Genomic DNA, 16,923 nt, shown 5'->3' with positions numbered 1-16,923 from the left:
GGTATGTTAAAGTCTATTAAGCAGTTGCAAAATGGTTCCTTGCTTGTTGAGACTACCCGGGCAAAGCTAGTGTAACTTCTTATAAAGTCACAGAAATTGGGTGGGTACGACATCATTGTTGAGTTGCACAACACCCTTCACTCCAGCAAAGATGTGGTAACCTGCAGTGATATTATAGATATAGATGTTGCTGAAATCAAACAAGAATGGGCACCAAAGGGGATTATAGATGTGGAACAAAGGACACATGGTTGCCACACCTTAAAGAACTGAAACTGCTCCAAGCCTTAAACATCATTAAATGTGTCAGTCATCGGTCTTTGGGAGCCGAAAGGGCACGTCTGCTCCAACTTTATAAGGCCTTTGTGTGCCTTGAATACGGATGTCAGATTTATGGGCCAGCAAGGCCTTAATACCTTAAAGTGCTGGATGCAGTTCACCACACAAGGATATTAAGACTGTCAACAGGGGCCTAACGCACGAGCCCTGTTAGTTAGTGCGCGGAGGCTGGTGAGCCTCCGCCGTCTATTCGACGATGTCTTCTCGTGGTACGCCAAGCATATAAGGCATTGCCCGTTCCTACATCGCCAGCATCCAGTTACATTGTTCAGCTGCCACTGGAATGGCTGTACAATCATCATCAGTCACAAGCAACACGGTCATTTGGGATCCGTGCACAGGAGAGCCATGAGTTATTACAGGTGGGGGGCATTCAGGTCCAAAGCCAGGGGTGGAGTAGGGTCTCCCCCTGGCTACTACAAAGGCCCAGATTGCTTTTAGAACTGACTGCTTACAAGAAGCATTTTACGTAGCCAACCAGATTTTATTACCGTCAACACAGATGGTTTAAGCAGGGAGATGTTTTTAGTTGTTCCATCTTGTTCCCAACATTGTCCTCCAAATAGGGCTCCAAGAGCAATTTTCAGTTTATTACGCAGAACTGTTTGCTATCCTGAAGGCAATGGAGCAGATAAGATCGCGTTGTGACAAAAAATTTATCATCTGCTCCGATTCTCAAAGTGCCCTTCTCACTTTTGACAGATGTACCCAGCAGATTGGTTGATTTAAAAGAGGGGGGAAGGGACCAAACTGCTAGGTCATCGGTCCCTTGTTCCGAATAAAACAATGCCACGAGGGTGAGAGTAAATCATGCAAGACTGACAACACAAAATAGAGACAAACGAAAAACCACAAGAATGATGAAAGGGCAACAAACACTTAAATGGAGAAAAGGGGAGAAGAAAACCAAAGATACGCAAGAAACAGGTAGAAGAGATTAAAGCAACAAAACAGATTACCGTGGTTGGCTGACCATGAGAATAAAAAGGACAAGCCAGTCACTCTGCAACACATTAAAACCTCCACCCTAAAAGCACTAGGGTGGAGAGTCCATATAGGGACAAAGGACATGTGCTAAAATTTAGATCAAATGATAAAACCCACCCTCACGAATAAAATGTAAACTAAATCGGCCGATGAGGCATTGTCAGACAGCAAAGAGTCTGGTAACCGGAGATTTCATCGCAGGCCATTTAAAGTGGGACAGTGCACCAGTATATGGGCCGCTGTCAACCGGGCACCGCATCAACAATCAACACTGAGGCAGGTCTTCATGGCGCAGGAAATAGCCATGGGTTGCCCAAACGTGGCCAATGCGGAGCTGGCAGAGAACCACAGAACCCCTGCGAGAGGCCCGCATGGACACATTTTTAGTCTCCTTAATCGCATGCAGTTTGTTGTGCGTACTGAGACTATGCGAGTCCATTTCCCAAAGCCGAAAAACCTGGCGACATATAAACAAACACAGGTCAGTTATTGGAATGCCGATCTCCATAAGTGGTTTCTGTGTAGCCTGTTTGGCCAGCCTGACAGCAAGTTCATTGCCTGGGATTCCGACGTGTCCTGGGGTCCACACAAACACCACGGAACAACTGAACCATTCCAGGGCAGAGGTTGACTCCTAGATGGTCGCTAATAAAGGATGACGAGAGTAGCACTGGTCGATAGCTTGTAGGCTGTTCACAGAGTCAGTACACAGAAGAAACGACTCCCCAGGGCATGAATGGATGTGCTCAAGAGCACGAGATATAGCCACCAGCTCTGCAGTGAACACACTGCTGAGAGCGCCATCGAGCCATAAACCAGACTCCCATAGCCAAGGTGGGAATGAACAAGGGCTCTGTATAGCTGCAGCAGCATAGAGCAATCTGCACCCCAGTTGGTGTTGCTCAGGCACCGGAGGGCACTGAGGTGCTGCCAGCACTTCCACTTAAGCTAATGAAAGTGAGGAAGCCAACTCAATCGGGCGTTGAAAAACAATCGTAAAAATCAATACATCTGCGCTACAGTGAGGGGATCATCAGTAAGGTAAAGTTCTGGTTCCGGAAGAACAGTACGATGCTGACAGAAGTGCATAACACACGACTCTGCGGCCGAAAACTGAAAGCCGTGGGCTAGAGCCCATGACTGCGCCTTGTGGATGGCTCCCTGTAGGCGCCGCTCAGCAACACCAGTACAGGTGGAGCAGTACGAAATGCAAAAGTCGTCTGAATACAGAGAGGGTGAGATGGATGGCCCTGCAGCCACTGGTTTGCTAAACCATTAATGGCCACTAGAAATAGAGAGACACTCAATACACAGCCCTGCGGGACCCCATTCTCCTGGATATGAGGGGAACTATGGGAGGCACCAACTTTGACATGGAAAGTACGAAGCGACAATAAATTCTGGATAAAAATCGAGAACAGGCCTCTGATACCCCACTCGTATAATGTGCCAAGGATATGATGTCGCCAGGTGGCGTCATACGCTTTTCGTAAAACAAAAAAGATGGCAACAAGTGTTGGTGTCTGGAAAAGGCTGTTAGGATGGCAGACTCAAGGGACACAAGATTATCAGTAGTAGAGTGACCCAGGTGGAAGCAGCCCTGGCAAGGAGCCAGTAGACCACGTGACTCAAGGACCCAACCCAACTGCCGACACACCATACATTCCAGCAGCTTACAAAGAATGTTGGTGAGGCTGATGGGCCGATAGCTCCACATCAAGTGGATTTTTGCCAGGTTTGATCACTGGTATGATGGTGCTCTCCCACCAGTGCGATGGAATGACGCCATCGCGCCAGATCCGGTGAAAATCACAAGGAGATGCCACTTGTAGTCAGACGAGAGACGTTTAATCATCTGACTGTGGATTCGATTGGGCCCAGGAGCTGTGTCGGGCCAATGTGCATGGGTACTGAGGAGCTCCCACTCTGTAAATGGGGCGTTATAGGATTCACTGTGGCATGTAGTGGACGAGAGGACTTTCTCTTCCATCTGCCATCTGACAGTGTGAAAGGCTGGGAAGGGGGGGGGGGGGGGGGGGGGGGGGGGTTATTCTCCGACGCAGAGGTGCGAGAATAGTGCTCAGCAAAGTGCTCGGCAATCGCATCTGTGTCGGAAGATAACACGCCATTTATGTTAACACCGGGAACACCTGTTGAGGTCTGGTACCCAAGAACTCGTTTGATCTTTGCCCAGAATTGGGAAGGTGAGATATGGCACCCAATGGTCGACACATGCCTCTTCCAACACTCGTTTCTGTAATTTTATAAGCTGGCGAATGTGGGAATGGAGCTGCTAAAAAGCTATTAGGTGCTCTAGGAAAGGGTGCTGCTTATTTCATTGTAGAGTTTGCCGACGCTCTTTAATTGCCTCAGCGACTTCCGGCGACCACCAAGGTGCTGTCTTTCGCCAGTGGCACCCGAGAGAACGAGGGATCGCATTTTCCGCCGCAGAAATTATCGTTGTAGTGACCTGCTCAATTACAACATCGATGGTACCACGCGGGGGAGGTTCAACAGTGACAGCACAGGTGAAGTCTACCCAGTCTGCCTTGTTTAAAGCTCATCTGGGCAGGCATCTGTGGGCCTGACGCCGGGGCACTGACAGGAAGATGGCGAAGTGGTCACTACCACACAGGTCGTCATGTGCTCTCCAGTGGATAGATGGGCTGCAAACCAAGAGATCAATGGCCGAATATGTGCCATGTGCCACACTGAAATGTGTAGCGGCCCCAGTATTTGAGAGACAGAGGTCAAGTTGGGAAAGTAAATTTTCAACACCTCTGCCTCAGCCAGTAAGAACTGTGCCACCCCACAAGGGGTTACGAGCGTTAAAATCTCCCAAAGTAGGAAAGGTTTAGTGAGTTGATCGATCAGTGCAGCCAATGCGTTCAGGGGTACTGTACCATCTGGAGGAATATATACGTTTCAGACAGTTATTTCCTGCGTCATCCTTATCCTGACAGCAACAACTTCAAGAGGGGTTTGAAAGGGCAGAGGTTCACTGCATACTGAGTTCAGGACATAGACGTAAACTGCATCTGACACTCTATTATAGTTGCTATGGTTCCCGTAATATCCCTTATAGCCGCGGAGGGCAGGGGTCGCATTTCCGGGAACCAGGTTTCCTGGAGGGCATTGCAGGAAGCAGGTGTAAAGCTTAATAGTTGCCATAGTTCAGCCAGGTGGTGGATAAAACCACTACAATTCCACTGGAGGATGTAGTTATTGCGAGTTTGGGAAGGCATGAAGTGCGCAAAGAGACAGGTTATGCCTCAGGTCACCTGCTGCCTCCGACTGAGTATTTGTACCCATTTCTATGGTGGATGAGGCATCAGTGAGATCCAGGTCCACAGGAGACACTAAGATCTCCCACTGCATCCTCAGAAGCAGAATTGATCGGGAGTGGTGACGTTGGGGCCACCAGAGGGTCCTGTTTCTTAGCAGACTTCTTAGTTTGCTTGCTCTCTCACTTCTCTTTAGGGGCTTTAGGGGCTTGCTGGGAAGATTTCTCCAAAGAAGCTTCAGCACGGAGGAAGACTGTGAAACTATTCGTCTAGCAGCTTTTGGCTCCTTGAGCCACTGGCAAGTGTCCGCCATGGCATTAATGTAGACCTTGGGAGAGAGGGCCTCCAAGGGACCTCTTCTGCATGAGAGGAGCTGGAGGAGGCTGTTGCTTCTTCAGCATGGGGGAGGGGACCGATGTCCCCTGCATTTGGGGGGGGGGGGGGTCTTGCTCCCGAAGTAGGTGCTTTGGGAGCAATGAAGGAAGATTTGCCCCCTACCACCAAGGGGTTGGATGTATTCTGGTGGCCCGGATGGCCCACTGTTCGTGGCACAGATTGAGGAACCACTGGCACTTGGGACAGCAATGGTGATGTAGCTACAGCGTATGTTGACGTCAACCAAATGGGGTGTAATCTTTCGAATTTACATTTAGCCTCCGTGTAAGTCAACCGTACCACGGTCTTGTACTCCACGATTTTCCATTCCTTTTGGAGTACCGGGCAGTCTGACGAGCACAGGGAGTGGTGCTCTGCACAGTTGATGCAAGTGGAAGGTGGCACACATGGAATATCTGGGTGCAGTGGATGTAGGCAGTCTCGACATGGGGCACTGGAAGTTCAGCAGAAAAACATGTGCCTGAACTTCCAGCACTTAAAGCACCGCATATAGGGAGAGACATATGGTTTAACGTCACAGCGGTAAACCATCACCTTGAGCTTTTCACGCAATGAATCACCCTCAAAGGCCAAGATGAAGGCATCGGTAGCAACACTGTTGTCTTTGGGTCCCCTGTAAATGCGCCGGATGGAATGAACACCCCACCGTTCTAAATTGTGCGAAGCTCGTCGTCAGACTGCAAGAGGAGGTCATGATGGATAATAATCCCCTGGACCATGTTGAGGCTTTTATGGGGAGTGACGGAAACAGGAATATCACCTAGCTTGTCACAAGTGAGTAAGGCTCGGGAATGGGCTGGGGATGTTGTCTGAATCAAGACTGCGCCATTTCACACCTTTGATAGCGCTGTCACTTCTCCAAACTTATCCCCAAGGTGTTTAACGAAAAACTGAGGCTTCACAGGTAAAAAAATACAGATTAAAAACCACGGCGGATATGGCTCTCTCCATTCTGTAGCTCTACGTTCCTCCCATGGTGTAGCGAGGGAGGGAAACAATTTCGGGTCATACCTGTTGGCATTGTATTCTATCTTGCCCTTCTTAGAGACTGCTGGTGCCGTACGGTCACCAGCAAGAGATGACTCAGTCCACTTCATTGCAGGTTATCCGCTCTGACGCCACCCACTCCTGTGAGGGGCTTTCCCCATGGGAACCACCCAGCCACAGCAAACGCCAACTGGCATGATGGCCGTTGCCGGGAGTCCTGATGCCCCACGAAGACAGGCATCTACTCCTTGGGATACGTGGGGAGTTTACAGCTCAGGCATCAGCAGTGCGATCCCTGTGTTGTCAGGAGGCTGCCACCAAATGGGAACCACCACAACGGACTGGACACCGTGCTACATATTGGGTGCAGAGAAATCCTATATTGTCATGGGGAGCGAAAGAGAACAGGAGACAATGGAAGAAGATGACATACCCCGGAAAGTGTCCTCACCAAAATAGTTGAATCGCAGGTGGAGATGCAAAGCCATGACAAGGGATTCAGGAGATCGAATTTAAGGCACTCTTGGACTACATAAGGTGTCCTTCCCCACATGGCCTGCACTTCTGTAGAATTTTGAAAATGGCAGGTCAAACCACTGATGGGACCTAAACTCATAGAGCAGAAAAGTGTGAGACTCCTTTTGGTCGCCTCTTATGACAGGCAGGAATACCTCGGTCCTATTCTAACCCCTAGCAGATCGGATGGTGCAACAAGTGCAAGACGCTCTCCTTCTCTTGGAAAGGCAAAACAAGAAAGCCATTTTTTGCTGGGTTCCAGGGCACACAGACATCCAGGTAAACGAACTCGCTGATGCTGCTGCTGCTGCTGCTGCTGCTGCTAAGGAGGCTTGCTCCATTCCTCCTCTTCCTGCCCGCTGTTCAGTCCCTCTGCGGGCTGTCACGTCATTTGTGACTAGGAAGGCCGTATGTTGGTGGGAGCCCCGTGGCTGGAAGTGAGGAACAATAAACTACATTACATCAAAACTTCAGTGCAACCATGGATCACCTCCTTCCACTCACGAGAGTGTGGAGAAGTAGCCCTTACTCAGCTTAGAGTGGGACATTGTCCATTGACACATGGCTTCCTCTTACATCAGGAGGAGCCCCAGTATGTCAAAGGTGTGCGACAAAGGTGTCAGTACGACATCTTTTAACTGAGTGTGTTTTATATGACAACCTGAGGGTTGAACTGGGTTTCTCACAGGATCTTCCATCTATTTTAAGTGATAACGAGGCGAGTATTGTTCATTTCTTAAAATTTTGTGTGACATACGGAATTCTTCCCAAAACACTTGGTGTGTGATCTTAATGTGTCACAAAAGTGCTGGGTCATGTATTATTTCTAAGTCGTCATCCAGCCACGGTTATTTTAACAGCATATTTACTATTTTCTCCATGTAATTTATTTAGTTATCCCGCTGTGTCTCGCTGGGGTTTTATTACAGGCTTTTCTGACCCTCACCTTTTTGGGGTTGCTTTAAGTTTCCTGTGGTCGGATCAAACGTAGTTTTCCAGTTTATTGATCTCCTTCCATGGGACCATGACATTAAGTTTCCAGTAAAATTTTTATTGTTTACTTAACTCTGGGCCCGAAACAACTTACTTTCTCAGGAGAACAGAATGTAATGATATTCATCAAAACACACTGTAGGTGAAATAACGCTGCGGAAATTAATGAAGTGTTCTGACAGAAAGCATTCTATGTGGTCTAAGGTTTTACTATCCTCACCAACGTTTAAGGACACACTATGGCAATTTCTTAAAAATAAGGACTTTTTTCCATTTGACTGATGAAGTCTCCAATTTGCAAGGCATGCAACCATCCAGACTTGGCACATAGTAATTCCATGGAAATGTCTTGATCACTAAAACTTTATTTGCGATGTGTTTTGAGTCATCATCATCATCATCATCATGTAATTAATTTCTCCACCAGGTCATATGATTTTTTTAAAAAAAATCATACACTATTGTGACAGCATAATGCTCTTTGAGTATATTATCAAGGAAACAATTGATTTTACAATTCAGACTAACAATTGTTCACTATCGGACATACCGGGTAACTCCGTTCTTGTATCTTTATTTGAGATCTTAATCTATGTATTTTGGAATTCACCATGACGACACGTTTCTTATCACATGTCGAGAATAAGAAATTACACTGATTGAAGATTTTTTTTTTAATTCTCTTGAAAATTTTTGCTGGGTCACATCCAACCTTTCTATATCCTATTTCATAGAAAAAATACACTGTTTTAGAAATATAATCATCATCTGAAGTAATTATCAATACTCCTTTTTCCCCTCCATCTCTTCATGCTACCGTTCTGTCCAGTTCCTTGGTTCTTCACCCCTCCCCACCAACTACTATTTTTCTACACACCTCCACCATGTCCCCCTCCCCCCTCCAAGTAATTCAACATCTGTCTCCATCTGATACGTACCCTGCCCTTGGTGCCCATCCCTTCCCACAGCCACTCCCCCTTGTTCCTATCCAGCCCTAGTCCACGCTGACATGTCGAGAAAATTTGCTATTTGTGATAGGTTCTATTTTTTGACATGACCCATCTGTGGTCTCAATAGCCTGCAGCTTGCTTGACTGGAACATTGTAATTAAAATTTTTTTTAATGTCTTCCTTTATAACAGCGGCCTTTGTGTTGCTTTCCCTCTCAATGTGCCTAGTTGCCTTGTGTGTTGTGCAATCTTTGTATGTGTTCTGTGATGGTTTTGACTCATAACGTGTTCTGTTTTATTTTTTGATGACAATATGATGCTTATTGCATGTAGAAAAAGAAAAGATGTAGTGTGGTAGGAATATTTATGCTGTTTTGCATATTATAGAACCTATGTCTTGATTTGTCTTGATCTTTGAAATCAATGCCATCTGGCACGAAGGTGATATATTATGGTCCTCGAGACTGCTATCTTCAGTCTGGCATCCAAAGTCTCAAAATAACATCTTTTGCAAATATCACTTAATGGCAATTGTGTATGAGATAGCATGTTTTCTTGTATTGCTCACTTACATGAGCCTCCTAAGCATATTTTAAGTACTTCTACCTCATATGTACTTCTGTTACTGTTGTAACTTTGGCCTTATTATTATATACTAGCTTTTCTAATTTGTATTTTGTGTAAATTTTGCCACAGTTACTTGATGATGATGAATCGAAACATGTCATAAATAAAGTTTTTAGCAATCAACATGCATCCATGGAATTACTACATGCCAAAAATAAGGACTGTCCTGGACAGACACTTTACTGATGAAAACATGCAGTTAGAAAAGAGTAGTAATGAATTTGTAAGGTCTCAAGTGTTTTGTAGATATTCATAAATAAACATAAAAATGCATTTCAGTTTCTTACCATACTCTGAGCCATGAGCAGTTCCGTTAAACCTCAATGACTTCTCAGATTCACTGCCAGTGTCTGCATCATCTCCTGTGTCATTTCTAATCTCATTCTTTATTCGTAATTCCAATGGCGAGGGTGTGCTCGTTTTATCCAAATCACTTCTCTGTTCATTTTGGGGCAATGAATCTTCAGCCACATTATTTTCATTTTGCATGCTGCAATTGATAGGCGAGGCCACTCTCTTTTCCTGCTGCAAAACAGTAATTCAAGAATTACACATTTTTAGTATTAATATGAAGTTATCATAATTCTGCACATTTTAGTACTCGATAAATAAACTCTCAACAATTAGACACACATATTAATAACTCTGAGTTTCTGGTGAAGGATATATGTTAACATAAAACAGACAACTATATGGATAACAGAATTTGGGAAATTTAGAAATTAAATTCAAATACTAACAATTAATACTAAGTAACTCCGAAACAAAACGTCACATTTTAATCTGACAAAGTTACAAATAATGCACAATCTAATATAGCTGAAGTTATTACTCCACCATGGTATTATTGCACTTGGCCTCCCATGGTCATTATCAGAAACATGCAGTGCCATTACAGTAAACAAATACAGAGGTGATTAAGGAAAACACATCACACTTTGAATGCTTTCGGGACACCTGGTGTGCACTATTGGTGGTTCAGCATGTTCTCGTGAAATATCATGACAAAAACTCATGATAAGCCTGGAATCACCCTCCTTCCAGATGCAATAATACAGGAGTCGACTAATACTTCTCAGTAGGATTGTGTTGTAGGATCGTCAGCTACTTATCTGTAGTACCCATTTTGCGTGTAGCTCGGAATCAAATTCGTTTCTAAAAATTCAGGTAAAATGTCACATTTCTAGCCATGATGGGGTACGTACTTATTAAAAGAAAACTTGTTGCAGCTGCAGTGATTCATATAAATTATACCTGAAATGTGAACTTACCATATAATACATACTTTCCCCCCCTGAGGAAGGCAAAAGATTTTTTTTTTTTTTTTTTTTTTTTCCAAAAGTAGTTTTTGTGAGCAATTTACATGAAAAGGAATTGCAAACTCCTACAGAATACAAATTATGTAATGGTTACCCTACACAGAAAGCAATATTTAGGCTTTTCAATGAAATATTGTTCAGATTTAGCTGTATAATTTACCACATACTGCAGAGATTTTCTGGAACCTTACAAATGCATTCATTCAGTAAACCTTCATAAATAACCTGCACCATGAAGAAATTAAAACGTGTCCAAAAATGTAGGGGGCTAACACTAAACTAAGCTAAATATTTAGTAGAGTTCTACAACTGAAACATTATGAAAGGTCTACAGAAGTAATAAGTGTCAAATAACTAGGCAAAGAGGGTCAATACCTGTCAAAAATACAAGCTTCCTGTTCATGGGGCCCCAAATCTATAATGCAACTAAAACAAAGGAAAGGACAAATGGAACACTGAAAAACAAATTAAATCTTTCAAAACAAATCTAAGACATTTAGAGACCGGCAACTCAACTCCCTGCAACTGATACTAAATGGTACAAACTCAATTACACTGCCTGTCATGAAATTACTAGACATGAAAATGGAATAGGCATACTAATCACATGGTCAAGAACGTAACTTCAGTATATTTCACTCTGAAAGCTCATTCCCACTTAACTGTGTTTTTCCATCATCCACTGAACAATGAAGAACAATTCCACAAGAACTGGTTCTTTTATATGCAATCCAAACAAATTTGTATAATCTTACTGATTACTAAGAGCTATTATGGGTAGCCAGTACCGATCAGGTGGTGAAATTTCTATATAGGATGAACACAAGCATGATCAAGAAAATTGCCAAGGTTGTTCAAGGTTATTTTCTGAATATTTTTATGCAAGGGATCTGTGGTCTCCAACGGCTCATTACAGAACAAGAATGCAATTATGATTTATTCTATTTGTTACATCAAATACCTTTGTGTCTGTGAAAATATCTCCATAACAGCGAAAAAAATATGTGCTATGCAACAACGAAATGTACAAAACATAACAGTGCTGTACAGATACAAAATTACTGTGGTGCAGTTGTCACTGTAATAGGCAAAATTCAGTTCAGTGTCAATGAGACAGTCCGTGAACCTATACAAAGGTGCATATTGGCCAATTCTTCACCTGTAAACCTATTCATATTGCTGTGTGTCACTGTCATTAACAACTAACATGCTGTAAAAGCAAATACAAACCAGAACCAAGAGGCACATAATGCAAGACAGAGAGTGAAGAATGAAGTGGGTTATCTCCAGTAGAAGTACCATGAGCAAATGGAATAGTGTTGTTTCCAAGCCAGACAAACTGCATACTTTCAGCAATTGCACTGTTGTGCACCTATCTTCAGTGTAATACAGATACAAAGATTTAATGAGGGTAAGAAATCATACCAAGAGCAATTCCTATATAACCACCTACCAGAGATCATAGGTTCCCAGTGCAAAATATTCTGTGAACAACATCCGAAATTTCTTTGCTGAGGTCTGCGTTCACCCTGTTTAACTGTTTACAGAAACACTTAAAACAGAAAATAATTATCCTAGCGTTCCCATCAACATATGCTGCAGTTTGCAGAGATCACATTTCCTGCTCAAAGTAAATGTACATGCACTGTTTTGGCAATACACGTTCATATCTCTGATTATCCCAAGGGGCAGCTTAATGTGAATAAAATTTTGAAGAATTGGGGGAAAAAAATTAAAACAGTCAACTGGTATGCGAAATAATTTGTCTAAATGTAATAAATAAAAGAGATTAGAGAAACATTTGATGTGCCTTTTAATGATGCTCAAAATCATGTACAGCAAATGAAGAGCCAATTAAGAATTTAAAGTTCAATGTTAATTTTGAATTTTAAAGAGTACTAGAGGAGATTTGTGTGGTGGATCATGCAGACCCTATAGTATGCCATTGTGTGGCCTTGATATACTATTGCTATGTGAAGTCAAGCTATAAAACATTTTGTATGTTAAGATGTGATTTGTATAGAGTATCACACGATTAAATATTATACAAACAGAATTATTATTGCTATGCAAATCACTCGTTATAGCAGCTAAACTGCTTACCAAAACCAACTGCTCCCTGACGATTCCAATTTTATTCTATACCTTTGGTTAAAGTTTTTTCTTTTTACAAACAGTGAGCAAAAATAATTTTGTCTGGTCAATTTGATAGCCCCTTTTCTACTCTTTGTTTGACTATAAAAATTTGAAACAAAAGATCAACTTTGTAATTACCAGTAAGTCTTGTTTTCACTCTGATCGAACATTTGTCAACACTTAAACATCAAGTCAATGGAACCTTTTATGACCAAATTAGCTAGACTTGGAAAGATGAACTTTTCGACACTTCATTCACATAGCTAACAGTGGTAGTTGTTAATGAATTATTCAAATTTTTCCTCAAACCATTACTTTTTCATAATTAAGCTGCTTTCTTTCAAGCTTTTTTTCGTAACTAGACCTTTTTGCTGGTCAATCTGGTGCCCCATTTGTCGATTTTCCATTCTCCGATTGGTTAGAAAATTCGGACAATACTTCATCAAGTAATTTCTAATAAGTCTGATTTTCATGCCACTCACACATTTGACCAATAAAAAATTGCAAAGAAAGATCTGTGTCCTCAACAACAATGGAATAATCAGCAGTGCAACCAATTGTTAGAACCCATATAACTACCAATTAAAAATTGACTTGGGAAGAACACCCTACAGGTCTTCATTACAAACTCGGACTAGTCTCTTATCTCCTCAGGACACTCAAATTTGTCTTGACAGACTTGTTGTTGGTAAAAAGTCTAATTACACAATCATATATCAGCTATTGTTTTATATTACACTGCTTCTCTACAGGCTTACCTGTGCCATTATTTCAAAAGAAAACAATGGAAGACAGTGCATTAAACTGGCAAGTGGGCCCCTGCAAATCCTTTTTTTCTTAATATATTTCCAGCAAATGTAACTGCCAATGACAATAAGATAAAAGATTTGACCCCTACACACTTGACTGATTGTTGCTATCCTGTAAACAACTACCTGTGAATCGTTTTATATTCCTGAGCCAGGTATGAGACACTTGGGTGAAAACACTGATTAACCAAGATACACACAACAGCTTCCCCATAACATATACAGTAGTTCTCCAACCCCAGGCGGATTTGCATACCACAGTGCTTTATTTGGAAGTCCTACAGGAGGAGGTACTCGTTTTTTTGACTAAATTGGCTAAGCCAGGAAATACAGTTTACTTTGGACCACAAACCCAAGATGAAATTTGGCACTTTTCCCCCCCCCACACAAAAGTTAGCACCCGAGGTGAAAGAAGTAATGAATATGTGAGGAACAATAAGGTAGATGGCAGACTGAACCCCACACTTTTGTATTTATAAAATAACTTACACACTTGGCCATAACAGCTTCCCAGTAAAGGCTTCAAGAGGTTTAGATACCCAAACTTTCCAAATTACCTTTCACGATGGCAAAAACAATGAAAATGTAATTGATAAATATTTACTCCTAACAATATATTACTTTTATGATAGTACTGTGTACGCAACTCACAGCAATGGCCATCACGTTTACAATATGTAATGTATGGCAAATCATAACACATTAATAAATCTTTTGATAGTAATAATAAAAGATATCCATGATTATAAAAATTCCACAGGATAAGCTTCCTCTGCCTCAATGTAGCTGCTTAGTACATTGTATACAGTAGAAAAAATAAGATATTAAAACTTTCATTAAAAGCTACATTTCACCACAAAAATTCATTGTGTACAAAAAACACTCTTGTATTAAGCTGACTGTACAATGGATCCATATTCAATACTGTGTATTCAAAGACAAGTTAAATACCGTAATGAATTTTGCCCATAATAGACAACTGACAACCCATCCTTCAGCAAACAAGAAAAGAAATTACACGCATTTCATATACTATGTTGTTGTCTGGACTTAAGTGATTTATCTAAACACAAAAATACAATTTTAGTACCCTTTTACATACTGCTGTCGCCCGAGCAAGTTGCTCTGTGTAGCTCAAATACTGTTTTAAGATCACATCCGATTTTCTTGAGACTTCCCTGAAGTCATAGAGTACATCAAGTTTGTACACACAGCGGTGACATATAGACGGTGGCAATAGATCTCTGTCAGACACCTACAAATAATACACAACACCAATAAATCAAACACAAGAAGAAATTAATTTATTTTCTTCAGAAAAAGAGACATGCAAAATTATCAAATGAATGCTTTCCTGATAATGAAAATCAATATACAAATACTTATATGAAACGCAATCACTACGTTCCATTTCGGAATGCTCTTATCACGAAACACAATCTTTCAACACCCATCTTTCTTACAGCCATGAAGACCTACTTAAAAACGAACTTATCACAGTAAATTGTTTGTAAGGTAAGCAAAGGTATTTACAATACGAACCAATAATGATAAACACGTCATAATTTTCAGCGGAAAGTTACGCTGAGTTCCTTCATCGTCGAAAATAGACGATTTTACACCATCACACGATAAACAAAGACGACAGAGTTCATAGAATTTCGGCGGTAGGTTGCACATATTGAATATTATTGTCTCACAATTATATAAAATCTTGGTTAATTATGTCACAGTTACTGCATTTAAACATAAAGATCCACTCCCTCGTCTACCGCTGACAACCTTTGCGAACTTTTTTATCGCCAACAACACTCATTGTCGGAAAACAGGAGTACATCATATCACTGCTTCCTTTGAGTGTTGATGCTGAATGTTCGCCGATGGCCTGAAATGGGGAGAAATAATTCCTAGCAGTGACGGAAAGAATTATAATCTAAGAAATGGCTGTCAAAACGTAGCCTTCTAAATCAATATAATGCGTAGCAATATTAAACAATTTTTTAAAATTATTTCGAACATAAATTCACAAAGTTTTCTCTCTTGACAGTAAAATGCTTCGTGTGACGCAGACATAAATACATTGTTTCAGGAACTACTACGCGTCGACGACTGATATCTTTCGGGAAGTTAAGAAGTACACTGAATTACGTAGAATTCTGGTGACAGAGAGAAGAATTTCCGATGATTAATTTTGAAATGATGCACTACACTGACGCAATTGTGATAATATAAGAAATTAGGAACTGTGGCGTGCACTAATTGTAATAAAATTAATTCGTCAATAGTCGAAATCGACAAAATATTATCCGTTGTGCCTAGGAAGGATATTTCGGGTGAAAGAAATGTGATAGTGGAGTTCAGATAGAGAGGTACAGTTTCGTGCTCACACACAGCTTTTCTTTAATAACCAAACCTCGTTGTAACGAATGGTTAAAAGTTTGGCCAATTTATTTCTGAGTAATTTACCAATATAAAATTGCTCGATAGAAATATTAGAATACATTTTCTCTTAGAAAATATAACACGGAAATTTAGTCCTGACAGTCATCGCTGATTGACAGTCTTCAGTTTCCCAGTATCAAAACTTATTCGAAAGCATAGCATACGTTCCTCCAAACTAGACGAACAAATAACAAATAACTTTTCGCCAGGAAGTACTAGTGCGATTCCTTTACATAAGTTCTTATAATGCCTTTACAAAGATAAAACTCCTACGTAATGAAAATTAGTTGTAATCCGTAGTAAACACCTCTAAATAATAGAGCATACTGACAGCTTATTCGCATTACAGTACTACATTTGAAAACAAAAACAACATTCATAAATGTAATATTACTGTAGAAGGAAAAATGTACTGTCCAACATTCAGCCTTCGTACGTAACAGAAAGAAGTGAATGACCGCTTCCTGAGTAATACGAGGAATTTCGTGGGTAATAAAATTACCTTCACATATAATGTGAAATCGCATCAACTTAGAATCTCTGTCTAGAAGAACCTTTCAATGTGCAATAGTATAATATTTGTGTTGGTAGCTAATGTATTTAATTGTACTGAAAGGAAAATTCACTTGAGAAAACTATAAAATTGTGGGACCGAATTGCTGACCAGTAGCAGCCTACTTACTTTCAGGAGAAATGTTAGTACTACCAGTAGACACACATAAAAGTATACAACTATCACAACATTTTGAACTAATAGTTAGTTCCTCAGTGAGTAGAGAGGGTAGATTGGGAACAGAAAAAAGAAGTGAGAGTCAATCGGACCCCAGGAAAAGAGGAACCCAATGTCGCATCCCTCTTATCCTGGACCCAAGTGACCAGCCCTACCAGTGTAAGGTAGATGCTTGTCCTCAATACAGGTGGGCCCCTCTGATTTTGGGGTCTGAGTGACCTGCTCAGTATTTTCAGCTTTCCCCAACCTATCTCTCTCTTCTCACCAGGAAGGAACTAATAGTTCTGAAGGCTGGGATAGTATTGTAATTGTCTGTCTAATGGTTGTATTAAACACTTTCCCTCCAGGAAATAAGTATTAGCCAGAAATTCTGCCTCATAGTAAAAAATTAGCTTGGCTTGATGAGTTA

The 16,923-nt window shown here is 41.4% G+C and overlaps 1 protein-coding gene across 1 annotated transcript in view; it reads right to left on the bottom strand.

The window, feature by feature from the left end:
* LOC124777645 overlaps positions 1-15,191 on the bottom strand; it is an 80,072-nt gene extending 64,881 nt beyond the window's left edge. The window contains exons 1-3 of the mRNA XM_047253122.1: positions 14,885-15,191; positions 14,433-14,597; positions 9,366-9,603 (exon numbers count right to left, since the gene is read on the bottom strand). Of these exons, the coding sequence (XP_047109078.1) occupies positions 9,366-9,603; positions 14,433-14,597; positions 14,885-15,022 (541 nt within the window). The 5' untranslated portion in view covers positions 15,023-15,191. The remainder of the gene's footprint in view (positions 1-9,365; positions 9,604-14,432; positions 14,598-14,884) is intronic.
* Between the last annotated feature and the right edge of the window lie 1,732 nt (positions 15,192-16,923).

Source organism: Schistocerca piceifrons, chromosome 2 (genome assembly GCF_021461385.2).
Source record: "Schistocerca piceifrons isolate TAMUIC-IGC-003096 chromosome 2, iqSchPice1.1, whole genome shotgun sequence".
Taxonomy (NCBI): Eukaryota; Metazoa; Arthropoda; class Insecta; order Orthoptera; family Acrididae; genus Schistocerca; species Schistocerca piceifrons.
This window is presented reverse-complemented; position numbering and strand designations above follow the sequence as displayed.